This window comes from Lepidochelys kempii, chromosome 16 (genome assembly GCF_965140265.1).
Source record: "Lepidochelys kempii isolate rLepKem1 chromosome 16, rLepKem1.hap2, whole genome shotgun sequence".
Classification (NCBI taxonomy): domain Eukaryota; kingdom Metazoa; phylum Chordata; order Testudines; family Cheloniidae; genus Lepidochelys; species Lepidochelys kempii.
Window position 1 is genome coordinate 5,286,340 of NC_133271.1, and position 16,133 is coordinate 5,302,472.

The following is a 16,133-nucleotide window of genomic DNA, read 5'->3' on the forward strand; positions in this document are numbered from 1 at the left end:
CATCACATTTGTGGATTTTGAGTATATCATCCTCTCTCATCCTCCAATAAATTATGCCTTGCCAGGATCACCATAAACCCTGGGCCTAATCTAATAACACAAACAAGTATAGCTGAAGCACAGCACACAATTACTGCCAACTGACAGAGTGTCTCCTACAATTACTAAGGCGGCCTCCAAACAAATTCAGCCACTCCTGTCTCTCATCTGAGTGCTGGGATGAGGTCCAAGCCCAGGTCTATTCCATCTATTCCAGTGAAAGTTTCAGAAAGCATTGATAATCCTTTCTAAACCAAGCATGAAACTAACTCTTCTAGTACTGAGCTTATGCTCAAATAAATTGGTTAGTCTCTAAGGTGCCACAAGTACTCCTTTTCTTAGTACTGTACAGTTTTTTATTTCAAAAATGGGAGAGATTAGTGCAGTCATATTTGCTGAAGAATGGTGACATGATTTCGTTGTAAATACACTCAGAGAGCTTTGCACTGAAAAAGCGTTTACATGTGTGTGGGTATTTAGTTAAAGCTATGCATGGATGATGTCTGTTGTGGTTTTGTTAGGCTTCCAGAGTGAGGGATTTTAGCACTTTAATCCTGAATGACAGTTGGAAGGTTGGTGGTTTCAAACAGTGGCACGGAGGGGCCTATTTTTCATCAGCAGAACAGTGCCCCAGTGTATCTGGACTGCCTGTACATAAGCACTAAATCTGTTTTGTTTTTCTTCCATATCCCTCTCTCTCTCCCTTCTCCCCCTTCCTCCCTCCTCTCCTCTCCAGGCCAGGACTCACTCCTATTGCTGAAAACTCTTCAGTCCCTCTGGACAAAGAAAGAGATGAACAAGGTAAGGCTGTATAGTGAACCTCCCCTTCACACTGGAGCTAATAATGGTATGCAAAACATGTCCAGCCTCAAAGCCCTTGGGTCAGACCCACAATTCTTCATGATGGCTTTCAATTCCAATACATAGGGGAAGGACCTACGGATCTGCAGTGGGAAGGGAAAATAAAAGGCAGCCTTGTCCAATGTGCAGCAGTCGTGGGACACACATACAAGGGCTGCAGTAGACAGGCTGAGTTGTTTAAAAAAAAAATCAAAGTTTTCTTTTATTTTAAACATTTTTTGTTCAATTAATGTAGAGAGTAAGAAATCTGAAGATGTGAAGTACCCTGTCATCCTTATGCCTGGCAAGGAGAGTGTTGAATACTCGTGGGGGTTGGGGGTGCTTTGCTAAGTGGATAAATATTTAAGCCTTCATAGTTCATGATGTCTTTTCATTTTTGATTTTTGGAGCAGTGTGCTGCAATTTGGTTGGACAGTGTCTCTGTGAAATTATTGATATATTTTTAAACAGCCCTATGTTTTCTAGGTGCCATGTATAGATTTCTCCACAGGAATGATACATACTTCATCTAAATTTGGGAACTCAGGAAATTAACAAAAAAATTAGACATACCTGGTTGGTGTTTAGCTTCCCGTGCTTAGCAGTCTCTGCTCTGCAGCCAGGTTAATAGCAGAAATGTTTTCCTGAAATACCTGGGAACTTGCAAAATATGATATCGTTGTGTGGAATATATCCAATCGAATGTGCTAGTGTGCCCAAAGGGCCCTCGCCTACGTGCTACATCCTAGGGGTCGGAATTGCTCGGTCATCACACTTGATTGGTGCATTTAGACCTTCCAGCTCTTCTGGCTTGCGGTCCCCCAGCCTCAGTAATTGAACAGCTGGAAATACAACAATCAAGAGGTATCTTTTTGAATCATCAATTACTGACACAGACTAGAGCTCAGCAGTTCTGAAGATGGGGGCTTTCTATCAAGTTATGCTAGAGAAAGAGGAAAACATTAATTGTTAGGGTTTGAGGACAGGTCATTCCACCAGAACAACAACAGGGAAAAATAATCATCAAAATCTATACACTGTGCAAACTGGAATTTGGGTGGATTGCAAACCAAAATATTATGAAAAAGCCTCCCATTAAAGTGTCCTGGGCAGACTGTACCACATCTTTTTTGTAACTTAAGGGTCTCCATGACTCATCCCAGCCTACATAACTTACTCAGCAAGTCTCTCAGACTGCATCATCCCAGGAATGCAAGTGATTTCAGGTTATTTGCTGTGAACTGCTCCTGAATTACGCCAAAGGAAGACAGACCCCCTTACAGACTAAATGTTCATCGTACACGTGTGGGCTCATGACAAGCATGCACAGCCACATGGATCCCACTCACTACACTGACATATCTCTATATCTGCCAGTGCAGATGAACCACTTCTCTTTGAAACTGAAAGATGGGCCTCCAGACCAGTAGAAAAGTCATTTGTATAGATGAGGCAGGAGACAGGGAAGCATGGCAATGACGATGAGGGGTAAAATGATTCAGTGATTCTAATGTGGGGACTGTACTCTTGATGTCTGCACTGATATATGACAGACAGACAGACACACACACTTTTCTCTCTCAGCTGTCATCAGGTTGCTGCCACACAACGGTACTAATCAGTTTTTTGGGGCATTTCCTACCTTCAGATATACAGTTGTGTCCCGTGTTGATGCCAAGGGAAACTTCATGCATTCATTTGAGAACAGAATAAGGCCCTGAATTTCTAACCACTCACCCCACCCCTATCTACCATTTGACATCATCACTGTTCCAGATAAAATAATTTGAAGCAAAGTGACCCTAACCTTGAATTAACAGTAAATGAGTAAAGTTAAAGATTAGATACATTGATTTCACCAAGGCACCTGTTGCTTCAACCGGGCACAGGGTGCGGTGGCTTATGTATGTGATTCCTGTCAGTGCTAAAGAGAATTAATCACTTCCATTAACCTCCCCCACCTCTCCACCCCTTGAACACTGATTGAAAAGTAGATCTCTACCTTAGGTTAGGACCCCAATTCTGGGATTTTAGAGACTTCAATGATTTGTACATAGAAGAGAAATAAACTTAATTTTTGAGTAATCCATCAGGATTAGCAGAAGGTTCTTTGCTTTTGTAACTCAGACTAATGGGCAAAAGAAAATAGACTGGACATCAGCAAAAGTTTCTTAACCATGAGGTTTATTAGGCTGTGGAATAGTCTCCCAAGGCAGCCTTGTCATGTGAATCATTGCTAGACTTGCCACATAATTGCAAATGTACTTTAGGGAAGAATCCTGCACTGGCAGAGTGATAAGCATGGTGACCTAATAGGTATTTTCATCTCTGATTTCAGATGTTCATTCATGTACTACTTTCTGCACATTACATACAATTATAGAATCATAGATATCAGGGTTAGAAGGGACCTCAGGAGGTCATCTAGTCCAACCCCCTGCTCAAAGCAGGACCTAATCCCCAACTAAATCATCCCAGCCAGGGCTTTGTCAAACCTGATCTTAAAAATCTCTAAGGAAGGAGATTCCACCACCTCCCTAGGTAACGCATTCCAGTGCTTCACCACCCTCCTAGTGAAAAAGATTTTCCTAATATCCAACCTAAACCTCCCCCACTGCAACTTGAGACCATTACTCCTTGTTCTGTTATCTGTTACCACTGAGAACAGTCTAGATCCATCCTCTTTGGAACCCCCTTTCAGGTAGTTGAAAGCAGCTATCAAATTCCCCCTCATTCTTCTCTTCTGCAGACTAAACAATCCCAGTTCCCTCAGCCTCTCCTCAGAAGTCATGTGCTCCAGCCCCCAAATAATTTTTGTTGCCCTCCGCTGGATGTTTTCCAATTTTTCCACATCCTTCTTGTAGTATGGGGCCCAAAACTGGACACGGTACTCCAGATGAGGCCTCACCAATGTCGAACAGAGGGGAATGATCACGTCCCTTGATCTCCTGGCAATGCCCCTACTTATACATCCCAAAATGCCATTGGCCTTCTTGGCAACAAGGGCACACTGTTGACTCATATCCAGCTTCTAGTCCACCATAACCCCTAGGTCCTTTTCTGCAGAACAGCTGCCTTGCCACTCGGTCCCTAGTCTGTAGCAGTGCATGAGATTCTTCCTTCCTAAGTGCAGGACTCTGCACTTGTCCTTGTTGAACCTCATCAGATTTCTTTTGGCCCAATCTTCTAATTTGTCATACCATTTATTACTCCCTTAGATCATTAGCAGACTTGAAAGAGAGATTTTCCCACTGCTTAGAATATTTGAGTGATCCTTAATCAAAAATCAATCCAGACATATTGTCATTGCTGATCTTGCCAGTTTTGCAACTGTTCTGAGATATGTGTGTGAGAGTGAGGACTTGCTATCTTACAAGGCCATTGTGTTCTGTGGTGAATCTTGCCAAAGCTCGGATTCTGACTCCAGCCAAAGGAGATGCTGAGCTGGGCGGAGAAAGCTCTCGTTCAATCCCAAATGTGCTGAAGTGGGGCTTTGAAAAAAGAGACCATTTATACACAGTGCAGTTTATTTGGCTAGTCGCTTTGTTTTCCTTTGGCTGTTGTGTCAGATTTGTGGTTGACGTTCCACTGTAGCCTGGCTTCTCCTTCTGCTGAATTTTGCAGTGGGGTTAGAGTCCTGTGTTTGACATCACAATCTCTTGCCACAGGGAAATATACTTAGGGAGACTTAGTTTAGCAGACTTTTGTCTAAACACACATCTTTGTTAGTCATCAGTATTCTTCTTGATGCAGTTGATAACCCAGGAAAGAGAAACAGATTTATATTTGTTATAGTCTCAAGGTTTTCCCAACATGAAAGGGGATACAGAAAATTACTGGCAAATCACACTGTCTTCTAATACATATTTTAGATGAATAAAAAGGAAAAAAAAAAACTGACTGGCATATTTTCTCTAGATGTTCTTTTGTTTTCCACGTCATTTTTCCGTCTTTTTTATACTGTTTCCATTGGAAACTGCAACTGGGATCATCATGTAGAATAAATTAGTAAAACTTAGAAGCAGAAATCAACACCCTTCTGATTTTGCTTCTTAGCCAGAAAAAAGAGAGCAGCTGCTGTTACTGAATTCTTCTCTTCTGTGTCTGCTCTCCCCTTGCTCCATGCCAGTACGTGCACCATGTGGTGAAAGGTACTTATGGGGCTACTGAAGGATGCCACTTCTCCCTGCCAACCCTCTGAGTTTCTTGGAAACTATTCTCTAATGTAAACATTATAAAGATATTGCCTAGTACTGTTAATTTATCACTTAGACCAGATGGGTAGTAAGATGCCTATTAACATTCACAAAGTGAGCATTCAGTTCCTTAACTTTTTTAAACAGATCACCCTGAAATTACTTAGATTTATAACATAAATTTTGTCCATGTTCCAAACTTTTCATCTTATAACTTTAATGAGATGTCCACTCTAAAATGGCAATGGTAGCCTAAACCAAATACCTCACCCTTCTTTGGAGAAGGGGAAATTTAATTTCAGATAAGGCTATTTGAGTTTTCAGCAAGTCTGATGGTAAATGTTTTATCCTGTATTTAAAACCTTCACTATTTTAGTCTCAGGGTTTTCCACTCTAATGTAAGGTGTTGCATAATTGTGATTGCAGTGGTTATGTGATGAATATAAACGTTTACAGTGCAGGAATGGAGAGTTGTTTTTTTTAATCTGTGTTCTTATCTGTAGGTATGTTAGAAGTGTAGATAATAGGGTTTGTAAACCTGCCTGCCTTTACTGTCTCCAATAACACCCGCCTCCTCCAAATCCTAAGCCCCTTTGTCTGTCCTGCAGAACAACTTCTCTGTCTTTATGGGATAATTAGTGTGGACAATTGCTGCTTTTCCCATTGGGTTTGAGGTGCAGTGGGCCATGAAGGAATCTGTAATGACATGAAAAGTCACTAGAAGCATGGATGGTGGTTGAATAGCAACAGTTACCTCTCTGAATAGATTTAATTAAATAATAATAAAAAATCTTTGTGTTGAGCTGGGGGAAGGGAGGATTCACTAATCTATTTGTACATGACAATGTGTTTTTGTATCTCAGCAGCTCAAGGAAGAAACCAGGCGGGGTTTTGCAGCTCTGGAAGACCCATTGGCAGGACTCCTGGACATGCTGGAGAGCAGCAGTGACTGGAAGGGGAAAGGGCAGTCCCTGGGGTATTACATCACCAATGAGTTGCAACTTTGGATAAAGGAACATCCTGCTGTTCAGCAGGTTAGAGAGAGAAAGAGACAGAGCCTGGAGAAAAGAGAGAGGGATATTCATGCTCCCAAACTGTCTCCCCCTCCTCCAATCACTTTATTCCATAGTCCAGTTTCCATTAGTGTACCCACAAGCATAACGTGACCTGCTGATGGAATTCATACTGAGGTAGCATGTTCCAGTGACGCTGGCCTGAGAGTGAAACACCACCAATGGTGCTAAAATATCTTCCCATTTCCTCCCACTGCCTAGAATTTCTGTCTCCCCAAATCAAGCTGCCTTGCTGGAATATGGACCTTTCAGTCTTTTCCCTGGCTGGAGGCTTTCCCATTGGAACCAACATCCCATAAGCCCAATCACTGTATGCTCTTCCAGTTTTGCACATAGAAGACAATTACTGTATGATTATGTAACTCTGGCAATGTGGTAGCAGCTTCTGTCACTCAGAGTGCTGAAAGTGGTAACAATATGAATCTTCCTGGTAGCTTGGGTGATCAAGCTGAAGTTGTAGGGTCATCAAAGTAGTAATTCATTCATTTCCTTGGCCTGTTGCATTCTGATACCTTGAGATTTTTCCTTTCTCTATATTGCTCCCTGTGAACTTTAGGTGATTTTGTCTTTGTATTGTTTCATTTTTCATTTTTTTTTTCAAACTGCCTGAGTTTGCGAGTTCAGCTTCTCCATTCAGAGCCACGAGAACTCTATTTTCTGCCATTACAGTCTGTTGTAGTTGAATCAAACACAGGGTTGAGAGTCAAGAACTCCAAAGTTTTAATAGAATGATTATGTATGAAAGTATGTATTAGTAATTGTGTCATGACACCATCCTTTTGCCTCAGGGCCGCTCCAGGGCCTGGGAACAAGACTGGGAATAAAATTGAGTTCTCATGCATAGCAGGGAAAGGTTGCCTGTGGAGAGCTGGTGGATGCAAGCGCCACGAGGTTTGTTTCTACTGTGGGCACGTACCACAAAAGGAACCTCCTCTGACCTGGTTTCTTACTCTCGTGTTGAGTTGGAGGTGTGAATAGTGCAAGAAGTTAGCAAAAAGGGGTGTTCCCCCATGCTCAGATTAATGTTTGCACCAGGCCTCTCCAAGTTCTACTCCACCAACATTTAATATTGTTTTAACTGGCTACTGTGAAGTAATGTGTGTCATAGGCACCAACTTCTGCTGGCGCCGGTGGGTGCTCAACCTGCCTCTGCCCCCGGCCCGGCGCCAACTTCACCTCTGTTCTGCTCCCTCCCGCCTCTGCCCTGCCCCCATTCCAACTCCACCCCCTCCCTGCCCCATTGGACTCCTTCCCCAAATCCCTGCCCCAGCCCTGCCTCTTCCCCACCTCCTCCCCTGAGTGAGCCGCGTTCCCGCTCCTCCCACCTCCCTCCCCGGAGCTTGTTACGCCACGAAACAGGTGTTTCGTGGTGGCAAGCGCTGAGAGCTAGTGGGAGAAGCAGGGACGCGCTGTGCTCAGGGGAGGAGGCGGAGGTGAGGTGGTGGGGGAGGGGAGCTTGGCTGCCGGTGGGTCCACCAATTTTTCTCTGTGGGTGCTCCAGCGCCAGAGCACCCACAGAGTCGGTGCCTATGATGTGTGTAGCGTGTTGCCCTGATTTCTGTGTCAAAGTTCAAGGGGGAGCTGGAGAACCCCTTTCCAATGCATTGCCTTGTCTGATGTTTTAAAAAGCTACATTTTGGACTGTCATTGAATTCTGTTGGTCTTTATGAAACCTGTGTTTGACTCTGATTTCTTAGTCTGGCTTGAGGCTGAAGAAACTCCAGGCCCGAGTATTCAGAATACTAGCCCAGAGCCAAGTTAATCTCCTTGACCCGCTGATTGGCATTTTTCAGCTACGTACAGCAGACCAGAACAGTTTGCTTGGACATGTTGGTCATGTTTACCACAAGGGCAAGTACAAAGAGGTGGGTCCTGATTTTCAACTTGATTTGCACACTGAGAGCTCTGATTCTGTTTGTGTCTGGGCCTGTTTTTCGTTATGTTTCTGTGTAAGTTCTATTTTGTAATGGCAGCAAGGGCTGTGCGTGGTGTAATTTCGTATGGTCGTTGTACTTGGCGATACTTATTTACTCTTCCTTCAACCTCATGCCTCATAGTGGGTGAGCACACAACTCCAGTCAAACTCAACTCCGTTTGTGAGGTTCGCAAGAATTTGGTTAATTTTTTGGGTACTTTATTTTGGGTGCTTAATAAAATAAAAAAATATCCCTTCCACATGTCCTGGTTTTGACCAGTAATGGAATATTGTGAGGGACATCTTTTGTGGTATATATCACCTGACTGAAAATCTTGCCAGCGAGATTCTCTGTTTTATGGGATTACTGAATCAAGGTGTTTTGACTAATTTCAAGTGTGATTGTAAATAAGATTTTGCTGGACATTTGAGGCTCCAGGGACACAGATGAGTTTTTCACTGCTATCTTTTGGAAAATGCAGATTCCTTCAAGCATTTTGAACTGGAAAGCTCCAAATTGTGTGTGAAGCTGTTTTTCTAGGATCCTTTCCCTGACTTGAGCACTCCTTGGGCAGGAAGAGTTGGCTCATAATCCTTTTTCCTTAAGAAGAAGAACCAAATAAGGTGTTTTTTCTCAGTGTTGTCCATGGGATATCAGAGCTATTTCATTTCCCTTACCCATATCTTCCTCCCAATTATAGTATCGCCAAAAGAACAAATGCAAGTGCTGGGCCTGTATGCTCCAAGACAGAGTAGAGTAACAGAATGTGACAGACAATCCTGGCACTAGGACTATGAGGCCTCTGCTGCAAGCCATGGTGAGGATGTCTACATTGTGCTTTCATAGAATCATAGAATACCAGGGTTGGAAGGGACCTCAGGTCATCTAGTCCCACCCCCTGCTCAAAGCAGGGCCAATCCCCAATTTTTGCCCCAGATCCCAAATGGTCCCCTCAAGGATTGAACTCACAACCCTGGGTTTAGCAGGCCACTGCTCAAACCACTGAGCTATCCCCGTGCTGATTCTACTGTAGCCCTCTGTAGGGCTCCTTTCAGATGGGGCAGTAACAAATATTCAGATGTGAGCCTCTTCGCCCCCTTCTGTCCCACCTTAAGTCTTCGGAAGGTTGAAATCCTTCTAAATATTTGATATTATTCTCTGCTTTTTCCAACTTCTTGTTTAAACCCTAAGGGTTATCTATAGAATGGGGCACCAAGATTTCAGGCTTTACTCCAGAGAAATACACTCCCTTTAGGCCACTGGACACATTTAATATTCTTATGTGAACAATGCACAGTTTTTTCAGAGGTCTGCATCCTTGCCTCACATGTTCATGTCCCACCCCTCACAAATTGCATAAGAGAACAGTGTCTCTGCAGACAATGAAGTCCCTGATGTTCCCAGAGACTGGTGTGCTTGTTATCTCATTTACTTCTAAAGGAGAACTGATCCCTCCCATGGCCTTCAATATTAGAACTTCTCGAAGGCTGAACCAATTTATCTGTCAGAATAACAGTAATTTGTGCAGCTGAGCAAAGCATTCTCTTGGGATTTGTGAATTTTGGGTTGTCTCCTCCAGTGCTATTAGAATACTGTGGCTATGGATGGAAGTAGTGGGGGGATAAAAAATAGTTATGGGAAGATAAATCTTGAATTATTTGGAGATAGCACCCTTTTGTTGTCAGATGCCACAGAAGTGAATAATTCCTGCTACTAAGAGTTACGAGCACTTCAGGAATGGAGGGTGTTCGTAACTCTGAAATGTTCGTAACTCTGAACAAAATGTTAGGGTGGTTCTTTCAAAAGTTTACAATGGAACATTGACTTAATACAGCTTTGAAACTGTACTATGCGGAAGAAAAATGCTGCTTTCTCTTAAATTTTTTAGTAGTTTATGTTTAGCACAGTACTGTACTGTATTTGCTTTTTTTTTTTCCGGTCTCTGCTGTTGCCTGATTGCGTACTTTTGGTTTCAAATAAGGTATGATTGGTCAATTCGTAACTCTGGTTTTCGTAATTCTGAGGTTCTGCTGTAATAGTGGCAGGTAGTATATGCATTCTGTGAGGCACCCCTGGAGTAGGCGAGGATGAGATGAGCCTCACTGGCCACTGGATGGCACTAGTGCTCCCAAAACATACAGAGGGAGCTTTATTTTTCTGACTGTAAGTAAGGTGGCAGTTAAGGAAAAAGGCAGAAGTGGCTGTGTGGCAAGTTTCTGGATGTGTATCCATTCTGGTGTGAATGCAGTTGATGGCAGCTGCTGATGGAATGCAGTACTATGGTGTTGACAAAAAGGGGTTTTAAAGCTGACGATTAGAGTGTATGCTATTGTTTGGTAACGAGGGTAGTATCTAAGCAGAGGGATTTAAAATGTCTATTTATACAGTTCCAGCTGGGGTGCCTTTAGATATAGTTCCTCTTTCTTATATAGCTGCTTCATGAGCCAAGCATAGTTGCAAGGTGAGTTTCAGTAGTTGTCCTAAACCATACATTGAGCTATCTAGTGTTTGTGTATTAGACCGTTTTGTGTTCAGGCTGAGCCTGGACTAAATTCATGCACACCATGTGTTGTGCAGGACTCCAAGGCGCTGATAGTATTGTAGTCTTTCAGAACTGTCTTTCTTGAGCTCTCCATTTCGGTGTTGGTGAATGGCTTTATGAAAACCAAGATGGCCACCGGTATTTTTAAACAATGATGGAATTCAGCAGACCAGAGGCTAATATAGTACGATGCTATTCTGTGAAGAGACGCTGAATAGGCCAGGCTGTGCTTTAGAAGAATGAGGGGTAGGCAGAAGGCAAGCTAGTGTTTCATGGTCATCTTATGTTACACTTCAGCCTTTCAAAGAGTGTCTGGGGCTGGTTGAATGAACCTCTCCTGCACTCCAAATGCAGGAATCTAAAGACAAAGGAGACTCTTGTCACTTGCAGGCCCCTTTAGCGAATAAAAGCCATTGTCACATGAACGGGGCAGTCTGGCAGGCTGTGCATGCTTCAGTGCCCCATGATATCGCTAAGTCTCAGCAGAAATCACATTCAGTGCCCTGTCAGCTTTGATTAGCGGGGTCTCATGACTTAATGTGCTGCGATATTTCATGTCTAAGGGTGGCGGCTGTCTTTCTGGGGGATGAATGCGCTCTATTGTCCACTGAGTTATTTTATTTACATTTTTTAAACAGCTTATAAAGGTAAAAAGATAGCTGTGCTAAAAAAAAAAATCAAATTCCTTTGCTTGTGGATCAGAGGTAAGTGCTTCTCGGGTCAGATACAGTGAAACTTGTTTTCGCAATCAGCATCAAAGTTCTGGTTTTGTTTAACAGCTTTATATTAAATTCTGAACAGGTGGTAGTGGAGCTGGGTTTAGGAAGGAAACAATAAATAATCTTTTTAGCCTCTGACAACCAGAAATATTCCTGGGCTTGAGAGAACTCCCACTCAAAGCTCTCTGCATTAGAAATCTAGGGACTTTTTTCTTTTTCTGTTTGTTTTTTATACAAGAACATTGGGGTTAAGGTTTAGCAGGGATGGGGAGATAATTTTTGCATTTCATTTTTAACAAATAAATGACCTTCTCCTTCTGTATTTATTGATTTTGTACAGAAAATGGATTTCATAAATATATTGAATTGAGCTAATATTTGCTAGTTTTCAATAAAAGAGACAGATTTGTTAATTGTATCTAGGGCTAATTGCTAAAATTAGGAATTAGGTGATAAAGGCATTAAAATATACCATTTATTTATTTTAATCTTAGTGGTCTCTAACAAAAACTGCAGTAACACAGGTTAGGGTTGAGAGTACATGTCAGTAATTTAGAGTAAAATACATTACTGGGATGGTTTAATTATTCCAAAAAACAAGAATGATAAACCCAGGAAATTCAGAGTTAGGGATAAACTTAAAATAAATCCAAACATGTTAAGGGTCTAGCAATTCACATTTCAGACAGGCAGACTACCTTAACTCAGCCTTCTAGTGATGCCTAATATGATTATGATTATAGCATATTCATGTTTGTAGTCTTAAATTTATTAGATTCAACTGATGTTAGAATATACATTATATTGTTCTTTTGCTATGGTGTCACTATAGGGCAGAGTTAAAGCTGTTTGGGTTCTCTAACTGACTTTCCAGATGTTAATATGTTTGGATTGCTTTTAAATTTAATCTTAACTGCGACTTTCCTGGGTTGCTTTGTGCACAATTAAAACATCCCTGTAATGTATTTTACCCCAAAACACTGATATGTTAACTGCATTTTAATATAGTTCTTGTGTGGAAATTTTCTTTTTTTAATTAAAAAATTAAGATGTGAACAATAAAAAAGAAACTCAATGAGGATGTTATCATGTGCTAAAGGAGTTGGCGGATGTGATTGCAGAGCCATTGGCCATTATCTTTGAAAATGCATGGGGATCGGGGGAAGTCTTGGACGACTGGAAAAAGGCTAATGTAGTGCCCATTGTGACGGGGCAAGGCCAGATGACTATAGAAAAGTAGTGGGAGATAGATATATTGGCTCCAGGCTAAACAAATCCCTGGTACCAGGTTAAGTGAAATGGAAGCAGCTCCAGGTCAATTAAGACAGCTGGGGCCAATTAAGAACTTTCCAGAAGGCAGGGAGAATGCTAGGTTGATTCGGACACCTGAAGCCAATCCGGGCTGGCAGAAACTAGTTAAAAGCCTCCCAGTTAGTCAGGTGGGTGTGCGTGTCAGGAGCTGTGGAAGGAAGTTGTGCTGTTGGAGAGGCTGAGTAGTACACACCATATCAGGCACAAGGAAGGAGGCCCTGAGGTAAGGGTGAAGTGGAGCTTGAGGAAGTGAGGGCTGCTGTGGGGGAAATAGCCCAGGGAATTGTACATGTCATGTTTCTAAAAGGTCAGCTACCAGAGCTGATACTATTAGGGTCCCTGGGCTGGAGCCCGGAGGTAAAAGGTGGACCCGGGCTCCCCCACCCCCTGATAAATCACTGAGACTGGGAGACAACAGAGACTGTGCAAGGAAGGATAACTTCCCCTCACCTCCCTTGCTGGCTTATGATGAAAATGGCTCAGTAGACTGTGACCCTTGTCTCGAGAGAAAGAAGGGTTACGTGGAGGGTCACAGTGAGCCTCTGAGGCTAGCGAAATCCGCCAGGAAACGCCGGACCCACGGAGGCAAGGACAGAGCTTTGTCACACCATCTTTAAAAAAGGGAAGAAGGAAGATCCGGGGAACTACAGGCCAGTCAGCCTCACCTCAGTCCCTAGAAATCATGGAGGAGGTCCTCAAGAAATCAATTCTGAAGCACTTAGAGGAGAGGAAAGTGATCAGGAAGAGTCAGCATGGATTCACCAAGGGCAAGGCATGCCTGTCTAATCTAATTGCCTTCTATGATGAGATAACTGGCTCTGTGGAGGAGGCAAAGCAGAGGACGTGTTATTCCTTGACTTTAGCAAAGCTTTTGACATGGTCTCCCATAGTATTCTTGCCAGCAAGTTAAAGAGGTATGGGCTGGATGAATGGACTATAAGGTGGATAGAAAGCTGGCTAGATTGTCGGGCTCAACGGGTAGTGATCAATGGCTCCATGTCTAGTTGGCAGCCGATATCAAGCAGAGTGCCCCAAGGGTCAGTCCTGGGGCTGTTTTTGTTCAATATCTTCATTAATGATCTGGAGGATGGCCTGGAGTGCACCCTCAGCAAGTTTGCAGATGACACTAAACTGGGAGGAGAGGTAGATATGCTGGAGGGTAGGGATAGGATACAGAGAGCCCTAGACAAATTAGGGGATTGTGCCAAAAGAAATCTGATGAGGTTCAACAAGGACAAGTGCAGAGTCCTGCACTTAGGATGGAAGAATCCCATGCACCACCACAGACTGGGGACCAAATGGCTAGGCAGCAGTTCTGCAGAAAAGGACCTAGGGGTGACAGTGGATGAGAAGCTGGATATGAGTCAACAGTGTGCCCTTGTTGCCAAGAAGGCTAGTGGCATTTTGGGGTGTATAAAGTAGGGGCATTGCCAGCAGATCAAGGGACGTGATTGTTCCCCTCTATTCGACATTGGTGAGGCCTCATCTGGAGTACTGTGTCCAGTTTTGGGCCCCACACTACAAGAAGGATATGAAAAAATTAGAAAGCCTCCAGTGGAAGGCAACAAAAATGATTAGGGGGCTGGAGCACATGACTTCTGAGGAGAGGCTGACGGAACTGGGATTGTTTAGTCTGCGGAAAAGAAGAATGAGGGGGGATTTGATAGCTGCTTTCAGCTACCTGAAAGGGGGTACCAAAGAGGATGGCTCTAGACTGTTCTCAGTGGTAGCAGATGACAGAACGAGGAGTAATGGTCTCAAGTTGCAGTGGGGGAGGGTTAGGTTGGATATTAGGAAAAACTTTCTCACTGGGAGGGTGGTGAAGCAGTGGAATGGGTTACCTAAGGAGGTGGTGGAATCTCCTACTTTTGAGGTTTTTAAGGTCAGGCTTGAGAAAGCCCTGGGTGGGATGATTTAGTTGGTGTTGGTCCTGCTTCGAGCAGGGGGTTGGACTAGATGACCTCCTGAGGTCCCTTCCAACCCTGATATTCTATGATTCTATGTGATATTTCTAATTGGAAGACGGCAATATCAACGTTAAACCTTTTAGGGCCAGATTCACAGATACACGCTTGCTGCTTAATGTAACTCAGGCGCATCACAAAGTAGCCTGGCCAGACATACTGACTAGTTACACTGGGTTTAAAGCTGTGCTGTGTCATCGAAGCTGCACAAAACAGCCAGTGTTCGGTCCAGTTTCCCCTTTCCTTCGGTCTTCCAACATACTTATGTGCATGCGCATGCCCACAGGGTTCCAATCCAAATTCCCTGTCCCTCCTGTCCTCCAGATGCCTCTGCACACACACCCGATTCTCCTCCATCCTGTTCTCCACAGTGCCCTGCATGTGCACACACCTGTTTTCCCATCCCCCTGTACTTTGCCTTACACTGTGCATGTGTGTGTGCTCACACGCACCCACACATCTGAGTTTCCCCCTCTATTTGAGTAGATCTGGTGCAACAGGTAATATCTGAAGAAAAATACTTGCACTTATTGGTAAATGTTTTCATTTTTATTTTGTTTAGCTGGAAGTTTTCCCATCAGTAAAGGCTAAAGCACAAAATCTTCTTCAGATAAACAAAAAATCATCCTCTTTCAAAATCTCCCCCCCACATCCCATCATTCCTAATGGTCACCCCCAAATTGCGCTTAGGGAAGATGATGGCCCCCTGTGGGATGAGGTGGAGAAGAACACTGGGGAGCAGGTAAACGGTCATCTTTGCCTGTCATCCGAGTGCCACTGAGAACCATAGGAGAAGGTAGCCATTTTAAGAAGAATGTCTTAACTGAGGGCAAGCTGTGGGCATCGGTCCCCATGTGAACAGCATCTTGGATCATTTTTGTGTTTTGTCCAGATATGATGTTTATTCTGACTGCTGCTCGAACAGAGCCTGACCCAAAGCCCTTGGAAGACAATAAAAGGATTCATTGTCTTCAGTGGCTTTGGATCAGACCATTCGTCATCACCTTTTCTTCCTATTTTACCCTTTTTCCTGTATCAGGCACCCCTGTCAGTACATAGCCCTCATCACGTACCTGCCCTCCATAGGCTTGGGAAGGGAAATGGAAGAAAAATATATACCTTTCCCATGCTTCTAATTTGATCCACTTTGGAAGTGCGTGGGAGGGGCAGGGGAGTTAATGTAGCCCAAATGCTTGCCTGGGTTATTTCTTTGCTGTTATTTTTATTCTTACTGGGAACTGGAATGCATTAGTAGGAGCAGAAAAGGCAGCACATGCTAGTATTCAGGATTGTAAGAGACATTTTCACATGTGGGTTATGTTGGTTTCCGAGTGCGTGTAGAGGCCTTCCTAATAAATGCATTGTGCATACAGACATCACAAGGATTTTAGGGTTCCTGGATAATGTGCTGAGGGGATCATTTTTAAAAGGTAGTTGTTGGTCTTGCTTAACAGTTGGAGGAGTGGTGAAGGCAGCTAGGATTTGGAATTCCGATTGCCTTGCTGATCCAACTTTGATCTGAGGCTTCTACAA

The 16,133-nt window shown here is 43.4% G+C and overlaps 1 protein-coding gene across 13 annotated transcripts in view; it reads left to right on the plus strand.

Annotated features, from left to right (window-relative positions):
* Window positions 1-16,133, plus strand: part of EXD3 (exonuclease 3'-5' domain containing 3) — a 616,706-nt gene that overhangs the window by 154,210 nt on the left and 446,363 nt on the right. For 10 of the 13 annotated variants that reach the window (XM_073314578.1, XM_073314585.1, XM_073314573.1 and 7 more), the window contains 3 exons: window positions 776-840; window positions 5,939-6,109; window positions 7,846-8,013. In XM_073314578.1, coding sequence (XP_073170679.1) covers window positions 776-840; window positions 5,939-6,109; window positions 7,846-8,013 — 404 coding nt within the window. The remainder of the gene's footprint in view (window positions 1-775; window positions 841-5,938; window positions 6,110-7,845; window positions 8,014-16,133) is intronic. The other 3 variants (XM_073314574.1, XM_073314580.1, XM_073314575.1) reach the window with 2 other exon arrangements.